Raw genomic sequence first — 19,815 nt, forward strand, 5'->3', positions numbered from 1 at the left:
TTAAGATCGGTTAATAAATAAGGGTTCTATGGCCAAATTTGGGAAAATCGGGCTATACATATATAGGGAAGCTATATCTAAATCTGAACCGATTTCGATGATTTTTTGCACATATAGTTAGTGCTATAGTAGACTACATTTAGCCAAATTTGGGTAAGATCGGTTGATAAATAAGGGTTTTATGGCCAAATTTTGAAAAATCGGGCGGTACATATATATGGGAGCTATAGCTAAATCTGAACTGATTTCGATGATTTTTTGCACATATAGTTAGTGCTATAGAAAATTATATTTAGCCAACTTTGAGTAAGATCGGTTGATAAATAAAGGTTTTGTGGCCAAATTTGGGAAAATCGGGCGATACATATATATGAGAGCTATATCTAAATCTGAACCGATTTACATGAAATTTTGCAGACTTGAAGGGCGATGGAAAAGATTACCTTTTGCCAAATTTGGTGACGATCCGTTTGAAAAAAGCGCAAAGTGACCCCATTTGTCGAAATCGGGCGATACATATATATGGGAGCTATATCTAAATTTGATCCGATTTCTTCCAAATTCAATAGCGTTCGTCCTTGTGCCCAAAAACCTCCCTGTACCAAATTTCATCAAAATCGGTTAATAATTGCGACCGGAATCCTGTGAACAACAAATACATGGACAGACGGACGGACACCAAGCGCTAGATCGACTCAGGAGGTGATTCTGAGTCGATCGGTATATATTTTATGGGGTCTAAAATCAATATTTCTGGTAGGCACATTTTTTGGCCGATCAAACTTATTATACCCTGACCACTATGTGGTTTAGGGTATAAAAAACGATATGCTTGCACATTACAAAAAATTTTTTGTTTGAACAAATTCTGAAAACAAAATCTTCAAACAAATTTTGTTTGAACAAATTCTGAAAATATATATGATTGAAGATATATGGGATTTTTTATACCCTGCGCCACACTGTGGAACAGGGTATTATAAGTTAGTGAATATGTTTGCAACACCCGGAAGGAGACGAGATACACTGAAAAAAAGCATGCCCGGTTCCAAAGATTTTGTCTTTCCTTTAAAAAATTTGGTATTGATTCCGAGCCAAAGAAGCGGAGAATACAAGTAAGGATACTTTTAAGACACAATTCTCTTTTAAATTTGGGTTTTGTGTACTTGCTTCTGGGAAGCAAATTTTAATTTTTCGCTTTCTCATCTTTTTTACTTCATATGCTAACAAAGACCTTTAAAACGAGTTAACGACAACTTTATTTTCTAAATTAAGACTCGACTTCCAGTAGAAATTATGCTATGTTTCAAGTAAAAAACTTCTTTAAAATAAAGTTTTGAAAAACATGTCCTATATTTGAACGATTTTTTGCTTTATAGTCAAAATGTAAAAAGACAACAAATTTAAAGACAATTTCATTAAATTTAAAGAATTTTTCTGAATTATTAAAGTCAACTTGACCTTTGCCCAAACATTTTTTCTTTCATGTTATGATACCCATTTTTAAGTCAAATCACTTAACTGTAAGGACATTACGACTTCATAGAAAAGTTTATCGACTTTTGGACAAGGAAAAAAACTTTATATTAGAGAAATGCGTCTTCTATGCTAAGCAAACTTTGCATTCGTATTTTAAAGACATGAAATCTTTGACCTCACGACAATATTTTTTTCAGTGTAGACACATGGTGTCTTTGGCAAAAATGCTCAGGGTGGGTTCTTGAGTCTATATAGCGATGTCCGTCTGTCCGTGAACACATTTTTGTAATCAAAGTCTAGGTCGCAGTTTTATTCCAATCGACTTCAAATTTGGCACAAGTGTGTGTTTTGGCTCAGAATAGATCCCTATTTTGGAAGAAATCGGTTCAGATTTAGATATAGCTCCCATATATATATTTCGTTCGATATGGACTTATATGGCCCCAGAAGCCAGAGTTTTACCCTAATTTGCTTAAAATTTTGCACTAGAAGTACAATTAGTAGTGTAGTCAAGTGTGCCAAATTTTATTGAAATCGGTTCAGATTTAGATGTAGCTCCCATATATACCGTTCGCCTGATTTACACTCATACGTCCACAGTGGCCAATCTTTTACTCCGATTTAGTTGAAATTTTGCACAGGAAGGAGAATTAGCATTGTAGCTATGCGTACCAAATTTGGTTGATATCGGTTCAGATTTAGATATATCTCCCATATATAGCTTTCGCCCGATATGGTTTCGAAAATTTAGATCTACAAAGTGGTGCAGGGTATAATATAGCCGGCCCCGCTCGACTTTAGACTTTCCTTACTTGTTTTGTACTAGCCATCTCCGAGGCAATATCAACAACGAAGTGTAGTCACACAATGTCATCTGAAAACCGAAAAGCTCATCAGCTCTCGAATACACGATTTATCGGTCAACGAATAGTCTAAGTGAGCCTGAAATATCGGGCTGCCACTATACCTAACCTAAGCTAACCTATGTTCCCCATGTACTACAAATCGAGACGAGATTTCTCACCAATTACAGATCATCTGGAAACCAACCAACACCCGACAATATAACCGCAGTCAGTTCCTGACCAAAATAGACAGAAACTGTCGTATATCATTCAAGTAGATTATAAATAGAGTCTATCAATAAATTGTTGAATATTTCACTCGACAGAGATAAACGTTGGTGTTCATATTCCGAAAGGATCCATTAATTCTTATGGAGATCGTGCAGGCGACAAAGTTTACCTTGGCCGTTGACAAAACCACGTTACAATTTCTTTGATATTTCAGAGCAAGTCAGCGGACATTACGAGTATTAAACAAATTACATCTCAGTACACATGTCATTTCTGTAAATTCATTGCGGGTGTTGATCACTGTGTTCGTATGAAAATGGAGCATAATCTCTTCCTTTACACAACTCCCGTCACATGCAGAACATTGTATTCATTGACGATGGTATTGTTATGTGTAATTCCATGCTTTTCTGTGTTTTCTTTTGACATTATTGCGATTACCTTAATAAAGTATCGTCATCCGTAAGAACAAGCCATTGGATTTGGAAATCTTTGTGGTCATCCTTATTGCGCGATTGATAAAAACTATTGTGGCCATAGGATCTCAAATTGTTGTGATAGTCTATGTCCCTCAATGCCATTTTCAAAATTTGTAGTGTTTTCGCACAATGTCCCATTTCAACATTTGCTATGCCGGTATTTACCGTCGGTATGCTAGGATCTTAAATGGAAAACAAAAGAAAAACATTTTTCAAGTATACTAGAAGCGTATAGATACATTCATATTAATGTTAATAATATATGTATGTTATATTAATTTTAAATTTATTAATTTTAATTCTACGCAATGATTTTGTAATTACCTTCAATATCACTAAAGTATTTGATGTGTTTTGTGTACGGTGCCCATGTACTTTTTAAAATGGGTAAACGTTCATGGTGATATTTAGAACAGGTCTTAACGGCAAAATAGATCTGAGTCCTTTTAGCTGGAATCTGAAAGAATATGTGCACACAAAAAATTTTTTCTCTGATTCAATCATCAAATTAATTGATCCAATTAATTTTTTAATTGAAATGTCTTCAATCACGAAAATGATAGTATCAATCACAGTTTTAATTGGGCATAGAAAAAAATCTTGATTAAAAAATTAATTGATTTTTTCAGCAAAATTCAATTAATTTTGTAATTGATTCAATTAAAAATTTAATTGATGTTGATTGCAAAACGCAATTAATTTATTAATTAAAAAATGTAACTATTTTTATTTACTTAGTTAGATTGGCTTAGAATTTTTATTTGGATTAACAAATGATTGTTTGAAATACATTTTTAATTAAAAAAGTAAAAAACAAAAAAAAATCAGCACTTTTTTTAACTGAATTAGTCTTCCGAATTTGATTAAAAAGTTAATTGTATCAATTAATTTTTTAATTAAACATTTTAAAAATTTCAATCACTGACTTAATTAACTTAATGTTTCTATCATGATTAAAAAGTTAATTGTATCAATTAATTGAAAAAATGTTCAACTTCAATTAACTTTTTAATTGGAAATATTTTGGTGATATTTTTTTCTTTGTGGATTACTGAGATATAAGTGAAAAATTTACCATTTGAATTCTCTGCAGTGTTACATCAGTTGTCAGCTTATAACCATTAACAATGCTCACATTATTGAGGACATATCTGTGATTTTCTAAAGAATCCGCTTAAGACGAGTTTTGATGAGAAATGTTTATGTTATTTAAAAGCTTTCTATTGGTTTTTATTTGAAGTCGAGGCGTTGTCCTATTACGAAGGCTATTTTGTTAACCCTTTCACTACCGAAATAAACCTAATATTACAAACTTTAATTTTTCTTCTGTTTTCACTTGTACTAACATCATGTAGAACAAAAATTGTCATTTTGAGAACCTACCTCAATTACTTCAAGAGCTATATGAGCTTTTTCTGAAAACTTGCTTCTTGAATTGTGACCAAATGGCCTTACAAAAATAAGCCCTATTTGGCCTATAATAACTTTCACAGTGTGAGAATACAAAAAGGAAACCGTAAAAGTATCAGCTATAGTTTTTGTATAAATGTCCATTTACTAGAAACATACAAAAGAAAAATTGTCTCAAATTTTCGTATTTTTCGTTTGTTGTTAAAAAAGTTTATACAAATATATTTTAGTGCTCACCAATATGGAAAATATTTATAGCTTATTTAGACTAAGGCCTCTACTTTAAAATAACATCGAGAAATAAATCGAAACTAAGTGGGAAAATAGAATTTGGTGTCTTTTTCGAATGTCCTTCTAACTGGACATCGGTAGTGAAAGGGTTAACAATAACCTAAGATCGATAATTAAAGATATGCTCATAAATAACCTTCCATTTTGACACAACATAAATTTTTGTATTTTTCAGTACAACATTTATGTTTTTGTTTTTTTCTTATGTACTCATACACCCTCAAAAAATGTGAACATATAATATGTTTGGAAGCAAATTGTCCCTAAAAATAATATATGTTTGGAATCATTTTCTCCCAATTTGTCGCAACAGAAAAAATATCTCCAAAAAATTTCCATTTAAACTTATAATTGAATTTTCAAACACATACAGTCAGGAAAAAACTTGTACACCAATCAATGTGAAATAAATTGTAAAACGATATGGAAAATATGTATGTATGGTATTATACCTTAATTTAAAGCTTGAGATCCCAGCCACAAACAGAAAATTAATTCAGTTTTATTTCGGTTTAGGGGACAAAATAAAAAGAACAAAAAAATGTTAATTTCGCATAGCAAAAAAACTTGTACACCAAAAATAAATGAAAATTATTTGTTTAAATATAAAATATTACTAGTTTTTAATATTTTGTATGGTATCCTTTAGCATAGTTTACAGCGTCAAGACTCTTTGGCATTGAGTTGGCTATGGTTTTCGTCAAATATATGTGAATTCCGTTCCATATATCAATAAGGATGTTTATGAGAGTTTCTTCGCTAGAATGTTAAAGTTCATCAGCTTTGTTTTGATATATGCCCACATACTCAAAAACAAAAATCGATTCTGTAACATATACCCCAAACACATTTTGCTTCAAGCATATATACTTTCAGGATTTGTGCAAACAAAATATTGTCAAACATGTTATGTTTCACCTTAGGCATACACTGGTAGAAAAAAAAAATTTGATGAAATTTTCTTCGTGTATATATATTTTTAAGGCGCCAATTGGTTATTTCCATTATTTTACTTGCAGCATTCTCTCTAGGTCTCTCTTTCTACACACATATATGTTTATAGGTTATTTCTAAATTAATATATGTTTGCATCCAAGCATATTATTTTTTTATTATTCATCTATGGAGAAATCCTTATAGACTAACAATGCTATACTACAATATTTACAAAAGGTATTGTATGCCTAAGTATTTAATAATAGTGTTATATTTCTTTTTATATTATATTTATCTTCTGAAAGATCCAAATATTTATAGTATTTATTAAACTCTTCACATAATCGGCGAACAGGATCGTGATTTTCAAAGTTTGTTCGAAAGAACTGAATGCGAAGCAGTTCACTCAGATTTAAATCTACCATTAATAACATCAACCATAAAACAGATATTCAGCATAGTACGTCTACTTTTCAGTTTAGGCAATTTTACAAGTTTTTCCTTGTAAGATGGCAAAGTCTTTCCTTGTAAGATGGCATGGTTTAAGGAGTCCAGTTGTTCCGACGTAAACAACAGTAGAAATTGCTTTTGTACAGATTCAACACGGTTCAAATGAATTTGATACTGTGGGTGCCATATTACAGATCCATATTCAAAGATTGGACGTACAAGTGAAGTGTACAGATTCCTTGTTACAAATGGATCAGCAAACTCCTTACTCCAGTGTTTGACAAATCCAATTGATCCATATGATTTATTGACGGTCATAGATATGTGAGATCTAAAATCTAGTCTCCGATCCAACAGTATTCCGAGATCCTTAAAGGATTCAACAGTTTGAAGCATGTCGTTATTAATATAGTAATTTGTATCAACGTGGTTCAATCTGTAAAAAGAGATGTGTTTGCATTTTCTTATGTTCAGTTCCATCATATTTAGAGAACACCAGTTGTACATGCTATTTAGATCAGATTGAAGTAATGCTTGGTCATTACTATTCCGGATAATTTTCATAATTTTAACATCGTCAGCATACATAAGTGTATTACCAAATCGAATTGCTGATGGAAGGTCATTTATAAATAAACAGAACAATAAAGGTCCAAGATGACTGCCTTGAGGAACACCAGAAGGCACATGTATCGATTCCGAAATAATGCTATCAAATACTAAACATTGAGTGCGATTTGTCAGATAACTTTCAAATCAGGATACCATTAAGTTACTGAAACCCATGCGATGTAATTTGTACAGTAGTAGGGAGTGATTTACTTTGTCAAACGCTTTACTATAATCAGTATAAACGACATCAGTCTGTAAACGATCTCTAAAGCCTTCATTAATCATTGTAGTCAGTTCCAAGACATTTGTTATGGTTGAACAAGATTTACGGAAACTATGTTGTTTGGGTGATAGAAAAGAGGAGACTTGATGAACCAAAATATCAGATATAATATTCTCCATTAGTTTACAAACATTTTATATCCCAAACATAATATGTTCTAACATATTAACATATATGTCCCAAACATGTATGCTTGCACTTAAAAATATTGTGTTAAAAAATTGAGGTGTTGAGGTGGATTCAAGTTCGGGCCCTGCGGAGGGTGAAGTAATACTTGTTTGGTGTTGTATATCAAGTATTCTTTAAGAATATGGGACGAATGCTTGAGGTCATTATCTTGGACAAACACAAAACCATCCCATGTTTTTTGGCACATTATTCTTCAAAATATTTAAATTATACATTGTGCGTATATTTCATTCAAGAAATGTGAGGTTTCCGGTGTGATATTTCCTTCAAGAAATGTGAGGACGGATATTTGCATTCCGTCACATTTCCATCTATTTGGTTAACAGTACACTGAAAAGAATATTGACCTAATATGGAAGATTATGCAACTTAAATTTTAGGACTTGAAATTTACGCAATGCTAAGGACAAAATTCTTTAAAATAATGACTTTTTAATTAAAAGAAAGTTTATAATCCTCGCATCAAAAATTTTTTTCATTAAATTTAGGACACAAATCTTGAAATTGTGCGTCCCTCTGTTTAAGTTGTAGATCTTTGAAGTAAGGCAAATGTTCCTTAAAATAAAGAAAAACATTTTTAATTTAAAGAAATCGTCTTTAACTCAACTGACATTGAATTTTTAAATTTAAGATAAAAACGCTTCAAATATAGGCTAAGACTTATTTTAAGGATTTGCATCTTTGGTTTAAAGTTTTTTTTTAGCATTAAGAAAACAGTTTTTACTTTGAAGTACTTGGCATAATTTGGATTTTGAAACTGGAATTTGTTTATACATGAATACCTTTAATAATATATCGCAAACAGAGTATACAAATTCGACAAATGAGATCTGTATCCAATTTTAATTTTATTGATCCTAGATTTATCTTTATTTTAAAGAAGCCGCATCTTTGGCTCGGAAGGTCAAAATCTTCGTTTTTTTTCCATAAGGTATATTACATATATATTTACTTCATATTTTCCATATCATTTCACAATTTATTTCACATTAATTGGTGTACTACTTTTTTTGCTGACTGTATATTCAATTAAAAATTTATTTGATTCAATATTACTATTTAAAACAAATATTTAACAAAATTTTCTGAAACAACATAGAAACAGTTTCACAATAACCACCAATTGTTTGTTTCTCGCTCTTTGAATAAGATATCGCAACATACATATACATATATACTCGAAATTTCTAAATAAATATATGTTTACATCCACTTTTATTTATTAAAAATTGACTCTCATTTTATTAAAAAATGACATCTCAAACATAATATAGTGTAACATATTACCATATGTGTCTAGGTTTGCCAGATGGCCGGGATTCGCCTGGATTGTCCCGGAATTTCGTCACCAGAAATTTGTCAAAAATCTCGGAATTTGTCCAAATCTCGAAATTTCAATTACACAACGCATATATTTAAATTTTCCCATTTTCTAGAAAAGATATACAAGTAGAAATTATTCTATGTTTTTGCTTTGTAATCAAGACACAAAACCACAAATTTAAAGACGACAACAAAGCTTTTTGCCCTTTTTGAATTGGACACTTTTTAAAACATTAGACACAGACTAAGTGCAATATTAACCATAACTTTTATAAATTCGAACTTTTGAAAGGATGCAATTCACATCAATCCGAATAAAAAACAGCGAACTCTATCAAAACATGCTAAGTCAACTTAGCGTACTATGGAATGAGGGCATCGATTTGTGAAAGTATCGATGTTTGATATAGGTTAGGTTAGGTTATGTGGCAGCCCGATGTATCAGGCTCACTTGGACTATTCAGTCCATTGTGATACCACAGTGGTGAACTTCTCTCTTATCACTGAGTGCTGCCCGATTCCATGTTAAGCTCAATGTGAAGGGACCACCTTTTTATAGCCGAGTCCGAACGGCGTTCCACATTCCAGTGAAACCACTTAGAGAAGCTTTGAAACTCTCAGAAATGTCACCAGCATTACTGAGGTGGGATAATCCACCGCTGAAAAACTTTTTGGTGTTCGGTCGTAGCAGGAATCGAACCCACGATCTTGTGTATGCAAGGCGGGCATGCTAACCATTGCACCACGGTGGCTCCCATGTTTGATATAACATCATAGGAGAAAGAGGCTCCAATATAACAGTTAAGGAATTTTCCAGCCTGTAGGCAATGGCGGACTTTACACCCATAGAAAAAATGATTTCAAAACGATCCGTTCATGAAAGTGAATCAACACACATGTGTTTTCAAACTGAGAACGGACGGGGTCAATTTGACAACGTAAAAATGATAACATGCGTTGCTAAAACAAAAACCAGCGTTCATGATCTGAAAACGTAATAGTTACGAATTTATAAACAAAATTAAAAAAAAAAAAAAAGATTTCCGTGAACATTCCGTTTTGATTTTTTGTGAACGTGTCCGTTTCATTTTGTCACCGTCCGTTCACGTTTATGGAACCCAATTTTTTCTATTAGAGTAAGTGCAGCAAATGTGGTACAGGCTGGTAATGTGGTATAGTAGCTTTTTTCTCTATCTAAAAACATACGAATAACTAAACCAAGTTGAACATATTGTGGCTGTCAGAGAATGTTCTTTGTGTCAGTTGAAAAAAATCACATTTACCTGTACTCGAATGTTTTTTGGGAGGTTCTTAATCGTTTTGTGTGAAGGTATATTTTCACTTTATGAATTTTGGGATGAATGTGGTAAAATCTTAGCCTCGTTGGACAAAAACAAAAAATTTGGCTATCGAAAAACAAATGGGTATACCACATTTGCTGCACTTACCCTAGTGTATAACTATAAAACAACTTTTTATATGCAAGTGAAACTCAAATGTGACTGTTTTTTTTGTCCCGACAAATCCAGGAATGTACGCCGCAAACTCCCGGATTTCGGCAACCATCATCTGTCAACCCTATATGTGTCGCAAACATTTGATTCTAATTTAGGAACTTATATTTCATGTTAGCCTGATATCGAAACAGGCAATTGACGTCCAAATGCATTATATCTAATTATACAATTATTTTTCGAGCTTTATGGACAGCTATAGATTAAGGAACATGGTTAATAGAACCATTGAAAAGAAAACGCCAGATACAAATCTATACACGTCTGGACTGTACATGTTTCGGTTCGGGCGAATGAACCTTTCCACAGCCTTTAGTATAGATCTGGCTGGGAGAGATAACTCAATTTTAGGCCCTTTATGCTTACTCCTTATGGAGAAAACATTTGGGAATTTTCCTCTTACAAATTGAATCATCTTTTTCTCCCACTGTACATCATCTTTTCATATAACTTACAAGTCCGTTAATCTTATTTTTATTTCGTTTTGTTACATAGTAATGCAACAACACGAAATTTATTTTTAGAAAGCTAATTTGTTAGAATTCACCTAAGTGGTGAACAGTCGAACAATGCTTATTGTTTCTACAGTCAACTACCGAAACATGTACAGTCCAGGCGTGTATAGATTTGTATCTGGCGTTTTCTTTTCAATGGCTCTATTAACCATGTTCCTTAATCTATATCTGTCCATAAAGCTCGAAAAATAATTGTATAATTAAATCTAATTTAGGAACTTTATATTTTTGCATTTTGCATTTTTGCAACATATTTTTCTATCCGTGTAATAACCCACTCAAAAGAATAACGAAAAATTATACAAAATGTGTCTCCATTACTTTAAAAATTAGATTTCCAATGATCGCTAAGCAAATATTTGATTAATATGAATTTTCAAAAAAAACGAACAATGTGAAAAGTTGCGAGTTTGATTCCCGGTTATAATTCCTAATTTCCACTAATGTCATCACACAAATTAAAGTTACATTTTGAAGATGCTTTAGGCATCTAAAAGTACCACCCTTTCCCAATATTAAAAATGTTTGGAATACTTTGTAATGGTTGTCCTTTTTTGTTGTTGTAATAATTATGTTTTCCATTTACCTCGTCAACTGTTTTTTATGTGCACCCTTTGCAGTGCTTACATTTCTTTAGGACCATATTCCTATCACGAACCATACTTACACATGATACGGGCGATGCTGACGCAGTGACTTCTTGTGTTGCATACATGGCACAGGCTATATTTGTTTTCTTTGTATCGCCATATTCCCGGGAGGCCTCAGGGCAAATATATGAAGCTTTCTTCAATATTATTTTCTTGGTTTGTTTCAGGTTTGATGATGATGATGATGCCGATGCCGATGCCTGCTTCATAGATCCACCATCAAAAATTTCATTAGTATGCCGGAAATCAGAGTGTGACCCAGCCTGCTTATCGTAATCCTCCGTGTTGTCAGCATCTATGGTGGATTCTTTTTTGTGTCTCCTATGTTGAGTGCTAGCAGAAGTCCTTGTGTGAATGTGGTCTTTTGTGTGGCCCTTTGTGGCTCCTGTATCACTGCTGCTCGCACTCACATTGTCATAAACGTTGACATCAGGACTTTCGCTATCATTTAGTGATGGCGTTGCGGATGAGGTTGCTTTTACCGGAAGAGATGTTGTAGTGCTTGTTGCTGATGCTTCTGTTGTCATTGATATTTGGACATTATCATAAATGAAACGAGCCAGCTCATGTGCCGCATCAATACTAAATTCCGAACGTAGCAGTGGCTGCTGTTTTAGATGTTTGTTGTGGCTGCTGAATATGTCGGCAATGCTAATGCGACCACATCCATGCACAGGAATTATTTGAAGAGTAAATAGAAGAAAAGGTAAGGAAAATAAAGCATTTGAGGTGAACGAGAAAAGAGACAGTGAGGAGAGCGTAAATCTAAACGAGGTTATAATGTGTTAAAGAGCAAATAGGTATGGAGAACAAACTCACACACACACACACACACATCAAAGCCTAAACAAACACACCAACCCATTTCAAGTATATGTTAAGAATCTGTTTGAAATGTTGCTGCTACGCATCAAATATCCCCGCAAACCTTTTCTTTCACAGAAGAGTTTCAATAAATTCATCACAAGCAATATTTTGTTTACGGCGTACATTTGAAATCGTTTCTCCCGTCATCAGCAATTGAGTCCGGATCGCAAATCTTCCAAAATTAGATTATTTCATATGGAAGAAGTTCATATGAAATAGATCGACTTTCGCAAAAGTTTCTTCTGTAATTTTAGCCATGCGTTAATTCACTCGAAGGATTTTTTAAATACAGTCGAAGCTCTGTTCAACGAATACCCCATTTAGCGAAAATCCAATTTAACGAATGACCAAATTTTTAAAAATGAGAATTCTAAATAACGAACCGTTGATCAAAATTTACATTCGGTATAAGGAAAACGCTTTTAAGCGTAAGAAAATAAACAAAAAAACTAGCAATGTTTTTGTTGAATCACGCTAACTTCCGAACGAAACGATCATCCGATCCGGTTGAAATTTGGTACGTGGTGTTAGTATATGGCCTGTAAAAACCATGCAAAGATTGGGCCATATCGATCCAAATTTATCCACAAAATTGAACTACTATCGGACAATCAATTATTACTACTATGAATTTGTATTTGAACTTCTTTGTATTCAACTTAGAAGTTTTAATATACCTTGCCATCGATTGTGGATTACAGCCTTTAGTAGAAGTTTCTACGCAATCCATGGCGGAGGGTAGTTAAGATTCGGCATGGCCGAACTAACGGCCGTATATACTTTTTTTTTTTAATGAAATTCTCCTTATTCTAAGAATGTTTCAAAAAATTTATGAACTAAACGTGGGTGCAAAGGTTAATGGTTGTGCACATAAATTCAATGCTTTTAAATTCAAAGCAGAAGAAAACTAATGATGTTTTAATTACTTTTAGTTAATTATTTCCTCTGCGAGGGGTGTAGTTTTGTAGATTGTATTTAAAAAGTATACCAGTTTATAAACGCATTGTGCACGAGTTTTTTTCTGTGTAAGAACAAATATAAGTTATTCGCTAACGCCATAATCTCACACTTAATAAAAACTCTTTGCAAAATATTAACTTATAATTCGTGAAAATGAAAGTTCTTCTAAAATTCTTCAAATTGTTTGCAGGGATAAACATCAAAATATCGTAGTGAGTCAGTTTTTAAGGTGTCCTTCCCGTAGGATGGGTGATACAATAAGTTTGAAATTCTGTTTGTAACACATCGAATTTCTTCGTTCCACAGTATAATGTATATACACTGAAAAAATAGTTGTAATTTCTCAGTAACGATATTTATAAAAAAAAAGAAAAAAATTAAATAGATTAAACAAGTAAAAAAAAAATAATTCTTTCCTCCCAAACGAAATTTTAGACAAACAAAGTTCGTTTCTCATTTGCTTTTCGCTGTAAGGAAGTGTATTTGGAAGAAAAGCATATAATTTTTGTGGTAAACCTTTATTCTTTTCCAGGATGTAAAAACAATTTCAGAAAGACAAACTCAACAAAAAAAAACATTGTTTTCTTGCTAATTGCATTTTCCCTCACATCTACGAGGTTTTTTAGTTCTTAACACCTTTCCCAGTAATACCAACAATGTAGAAGAAATTATACGATTTTATAAATTTTTAAAATTTTTTTACCTTTCGCCTGGACGGAGAATCGAACCGCGGACCATGCACTTTGTAAGCCAACACACTAACCACTGAGCTATGTACCTGTTATGGTCATCAATAGATAAATATCCATATAAGTTATATTTGTATAGCATACAAATATAACAACGAACCGAATAAACAAAGTTTATTTAACAGAAACAAATATTTAGTTTGGCACCGTGGAGCAGTGGTTGCTACGTCCGACTTGCATGCCAAGGGTGGTGGGTTCGATCCCTGCTTCGACCAAATTTTTTTTGCTTTTTTTACACATATTCCAGATGTTCGGAAGATTCCGAAAAAATGTTCAACATTACATTGTAGTATATTAAATTTGAACTGTAAAATGTGTCTTATTAAATACCTAAAGTCAGAAAAGAACAGTGTTTGATATAAACGAAATGGACTGTGTTGTTGTTTCAAAAATAACTTTTTTATTGAAAAAAAAAACAAAAATTTTGTAACAAGCGAATTTTTTTAGTAATAAAAGTTTAAAATTTTCGAAGCAATTAAAAAAAAACTCTAACAAAAGAAAAACGTTTTCGGTACACGTTTTCCAAACGTTTTTTTTTCTTTGCGTGCAAATACATACATTTAAATATCACTCGATGTAGACAGAATTTGATAGACTTCTACAAAATCTATAGACTCAAAATTTAAGTCGGCTAATGCACTAGGATGGAATACAATGTTAGTAAAAAAATATGGGAAACATTTCAATCTGTTGAACCATGTTCAACAAAAACTCATTTATTGTATTTTATTTTTAGTTTTTCATGAGATGAATATGAATTCGCTTAATTATGAATATTTGAATCTAACGAATTAATAGACACCTTGCACTTGAATTGTCTGAATCAATTTTAAGGAAACTTCGCAAAAGTTTATTTATGATTGTTGCGGCAGCAACTGTTGTGTTACGGCTGTAACACGTTGAAAAAAAAAAATGAATTATAATAAAAACGTCAATTAACGAAATCGCACGTACACTCAGAGAAGGAATATGATCACCTCAACCATGTTTCGAGAGCAAAATGTTATTTTTGGACGGAGAACATGTAACATGTTTGCGGCAACCATGTTATTTTCTCAAAAAGCATATGGCTTACTTCGGCAACCATGTAAATGTTTGCCGAGAAAACACCATTTTTGCGACAAAAATGTTCCATGGTAACCGTCCAAAAATAACATTTTGCTCTCGAAACATGGTTGAGGTGATCATATTCCTTCTCTGCGTGTAGCGAACACAAAAGAATGGAGTTTTATTATCTAAAATAATAAAATGATTTTACATAAAGTATATAAAGAATGTAATAAAAAAAACTTACTTAATTCTATTTAAATCCGGCTAAAAATTTTGGCGAATCCCTGTAAATTCAGGATTACTAATACATACATACATAAATACGTAAAATAACCGGTAACGAAAATGCTACTACAAAAGTAATTCATATAGCAATCGGAAATGACGTGAATTAAAACAAAATTTTACATAAAACGTATCGTTCGACAAATCGACTTTTTTCAAATTAACGACAAAAGAAAACAAAATTAACGGTTTATATTCAAAATTCAAATTATAAAAAAATCTATGAATTTTCTTCATAACAATGATTTATCGCTCGATATATATGTATTAGAAGTTTAGGAAAATTAGTGTCATTTTTACAACTTTTCGACTAAGCAGTGGCGATTTTACAAAGAAAATGTTGGTATTTTGACCGATTCCGGTGTCAAAAAAATTTGGCACGCATAGCTACAATGCTAATTCTACTCTCTGTGCAAAATTTTAACTAAATCGGAGTTAAAAATTGGACTCTGTGGTCATATGAGTGTAAATCGGGTGAAAGCTATATATGGGAGATATATCTAAATCTGAACCGATTTCAACCAAATTTAGAACGCATAGCTACAATGCTAATTCTACTCCCTGTGCAAAATTTCAATTAAATCGGAGTAAAAGATTGGCCACTGTGGCCACACTTGACTACACTACTAATTGTACTCCTAGTGCAAAATTTCAACCAAATTGGGGTAAAACTCTGGCTTCTGGGACCGTATAAGTCCATATCGGGCGAAAGATATATATTGGAGCTATATCTAAATCTGAACCGATTTCAATAAAATTTGCCACACTTGACTATAGTACTAATTGTTCTTCTTGTGCAAAATTTTAAGCAAATTAGGGTAAAACTCTGGCTTTTGGAGCCATATAAGTCCATATCGGGCGAAATATATATGGGTGCTATATCTAAATCTGAACCGATTTCTTCCAAAATCTATAGGGTTCTATTATGAGCCAAAACACATACTTATGCCAAATTTGAAGTCGATTGGAAAAAAACTGCGACCTATACTTTGATTACAAAAATGTGTTCACGGACAGACGGACATGGCTATATCGACTCAGGAGCCCACCCTGAGCATTTTTGCCAAAGACACCATGTGCCTATCTTATCTTATAATACCCTGTTCCACAGTGTGGCGCAGGGTATAATTACGCTAGTCATAAATTCGGGTGAAGGTGCTAAGCTTTCCAACAGAAATGAATTTGGTATCATATTTTTTCTTGCTTTGTATATTTTTGATAAGAGCAAAATACTACGCGAATTATTTAGTTTCGTTTGTCTGTTCGGATCATTTAAAAGCTTCCAATAATCATGCTAAGGTGCAGAAAGTTGGATGAGATTTTAAGTTACTAAAAGAGTTCGTCATTTTTCAGTAATCCGTCCAACAAAATGGCTGGTGAAATAAAGTTGCCATATAATCTACCTAATCATCTCAGCAAAGTTGAAAAAGCTAACATTGCATTTTGAAGTCCACTTTTCGATTACGGCATTCTATATTTCGTGACGAGACAAAAAGCCTCACAAAAAGGCTAGTTCCTGTCCTGTCACCTTCAAAGAGAATGGAACCATTTCCTACAATTCGCATTGTGTTTTCCACATCGATTTATTGGAGAAGCGTTACAATGTCTCAGTATTTCGTTGGTTTTGCGCTGATTTAACGAAGGAAGATCTGACTCGTCCAAGCGAAACAACGTCAAATTTAGCTACGATCTCTTGCTTCACCCTCCTATTTTCATAATTTGATCCCATTGTTTATAAATTTAAAAAAAAAAAATCACTTACTGGGAAAAATATCAGCCGAAGGGAAAGTTTTCGGCGCCACGGAGGCTATTTTGTCAGCCATCAAAAGCTGAATCTCAACCACTGATATTTAAATCTGATTCATTCTAGATCAAAATTTGGACCAATGTCTCCCATAATCAAGACGACACACACAGAGGAACTTGAACGACTATTTCTTCCAAATTCGAATTTTCTTTACAATAAAGACATTTGACCTTATTTCGAATGCATTCATCTTCAAAGGAGAACGAAAATTTCAAAGAAAATCTTTAGGACAACATTTACAAAATTTATTTTAATGAAAATATCTGTAAATATATAAAATTTGTCCCCAATATAATTTTTTTTGTCCAACTTTATAGGTTAAAAAATGTTTAAAATGTTATGATGGAAAATTAATTTTCTGTGTATTTATCACCGATTCCCGAAGTTTGCGGAGACTTTGGACTTTGTCCTTGCACAATTATGGCGTTTAGGGGATTTTTATGTTTGCACATTCGTATCGCCACTAGTTCTGACTAGCCTTTCAACATACCAAATTCCACAAACATACACACACATACACCAAGGGAAAAGGAAACCAGCAACAGATTTTTCTGTTAAAGTTAATGGCAACAACGTGTTACCAACATAACAACAACAAAAACATCACCATCACAAACAACAACAAAAAAATTGCAAAATAAACACAAATAAATTACAATAGCTTTTGTACACCAAACACCAGCTCTAACGCACAGTAGTTTCTACCGTTTAACGGAAATATGTACAGTGTGACCAAATCCAGAATATTGTTGTTATGGATAAAGTGGTTGTTGCGAAGATCGTATACTTTCTTGATTGGTTGTGCCTCATTAAAACATACATTGTTGGTTCAAAGCCAAAGACAATTGTGAATGAGTAAAAACTGGAAATTATTCCCTTCCATAATTGTCCCATACGACCTTTTCATAGGTGTATCTGAACCCTACACCGAAAAAAATATTGTCATGAAGTCAAAAATTTCATGTTGTTAAAACAAGTATGCAAATTTTGCTTACCATTGAAGACGTATTTCTCTGATATAAAGCTTTTTTCATTACCCAAAAGTCGATAAACTTTAAAATTAAGTTGTTTTCCCCTTATAGTAAAGTGATTTGACTTAAAACTAGGTGTCTTGACAAGAAAGAAAATTTTGTTTGACTAAAGTCAACTTGGCTTTAATTCTGAATAATGAAATTATATTTAAATTTTTGTCTTTTTGCATTAGCCAAAGATTCGTGTCCTTAAAATACGAATGCGTTTTTTACGTAGCATAAATTTTTCACTGATGCAATTCTCTAATATATATATTTTTTCTTGTCCAAAAGACGATCAACTTTTCAATAACGTCGTTTTGTGCTTACACTTAAGTGATTCGACTTAAATATGGCTATCTTAAAATGAAAGAAAATTTTGTTTGACTAAGATCAACTTGTCTATAATAATTTTGAAAAATTCTTCAAAATTAGTGAAATGGTCTTTAAATTTTTCATCACTTTATTTCAAAGACGATTTTTACTTCAATTATAGCATAATTCCTACTTCGAGTCGAGTCTAAATTTGGAAATTGAAATTTTCGTTAACACGTTTTTAAAGGACTGTGATAGCATAAGGTTGGTACTATGTTCGGTTTTCGAGTTGAAATTCACTTTATTTTCGCGATTACTTTTCCTTAAATATTCAAAATTATAAATGAAAACAAACATATTCCTGTAAAGTCTTGTCGAAATCCAGAGGAACAAGAAACTGCGCATCAATTGAGTTAATTTATCTTTTTTATATTGACCTGTTTTAATAAAGTAACCACGAAAGTTTCAACTAGAAAAGCGAACATAGTACTTACCTATAAGAAGAAACAAGTATATACGGCCGTAAGGTCGGCCCGGCCGAAGCTTAGGTACCCTCCACCATAGATTGCGTAGAAATTTCGACTGAAGCCGATGGCAAGGTATCTTAAAACTTCCCAACACCGTAGTATATACTACATAGTCCATACGTGGTATATATTAAACTAAACAAGTATATACGGCCGTAAGTTCGGCCAGGCCGAATCTTATGTACCCTCCACCATGGGTTGCGTAGAAACTTCTACGAAAGACTGTCATTCACAATCGAATTACTTGGGTTGTGGTATCTTAAACCTTCTTAACATCGTTTTCAAAATTGTGAGTTAGTCCATACGTGGTATAATTAGACAACAAAAGTTATGTATAGTGAAGTCTACAAATAATTACGAATCGATATGGACTTTTTGCACGGTACGTAGAGAGCCAGAATTGAAATATGTGGGTCGCTTATATGGGGGCTATATACAATTATGAACTTGATATGGACCAATTTTTGTGTGATTGGGGATCTGAGGGCTATATATATAACTATAGACCGATATGGACCTAGTAAGGCATGGTTGTTAACGGCCATATACTAGCACAATGTACCAAATTTCAACTCACTCGGATGAAATTTGCTCCTCCAAGAGGCTCCAAACCAAATCTCGGGATCGGTTTATATGGTTATGGACTGATATGGGCCACTTTTGGCATGGTTGTTAAGTATCATATACTACCACCACGTACCAAATTTCAACCAGATCGGATGAATTTTGCTTCTCCAAAAGGCACCGGAGGTCAAATCTGGGGATCGCTTTATATGGGAGCTATATATAATTATGGACTGATAGGAACCAATTCCTGCATGCTTGTTGTATACCATATACTAACATCACGTACCAAATTTCAACCGAATGGGAAGAATTTTGCTCTTCCAAGGGGCTCCGGAGGTCAAATCTGGGGATCGGTTTATATGGGGCCTATATATAATTATGGACCGATATCGACCAACTTTTGCATGGGAGTTTGAGGCCATATATTAACACCACGTACCAAATTTCAAGTGAATCAGATGAATTTTGGTC

General features: G+C 33.0%; 1 protein-coding gene across 5 annotated transcripts in view; it reads right to left on the reverse strand.

Annotated features, from left to right (window-relative positions):
- Positions 1 to 19,815, reverse strand: part of LOC142225472 (beta-1,3-glucosyltransferase) — a 68,554-nt gene that overhangs the window by 12,782 nt on the left and 35,957 nt on the right. For all 5 annotated transcript variants that reach the window (XM_075295242.1, XM_075295241.1, XM_075295240.1 and 2 more), the window contains exons 5-7: positions 11,225 to 11,858; positions 3,359 to 3,491; positions 2,997 to 3,216 (exon numbers count right to left, since the gene is read on the reverse strand). In XM_075295242.1, the coding sequence (XP_075151357.1) occupies positions 2,997 to 3,216; positions 3,359 to 3,491; positions 11,225 to 11,858 (987 nt within the window). The remainder of the gene's footprint in view (positions 1 to 2,996; positions 3,217 to 3,358; positions 3,492 to 11,224; positions 11,859 to 19,815) is intronic.

Source organism: Haematobia irritans, chromosome 2, assembly GCF_050003625.1.
Source record: "Haematobia irritans isolate KBUSLIRL chromosome 2, ASM5000362v1, whole genome shotgun sequence".
Taxonomy (NCBI): Eukaryota; Metazoa; Arthropoda; class Insecta; order Diptera; family Muscidae; genus Haematobia; species Haematobia irritans.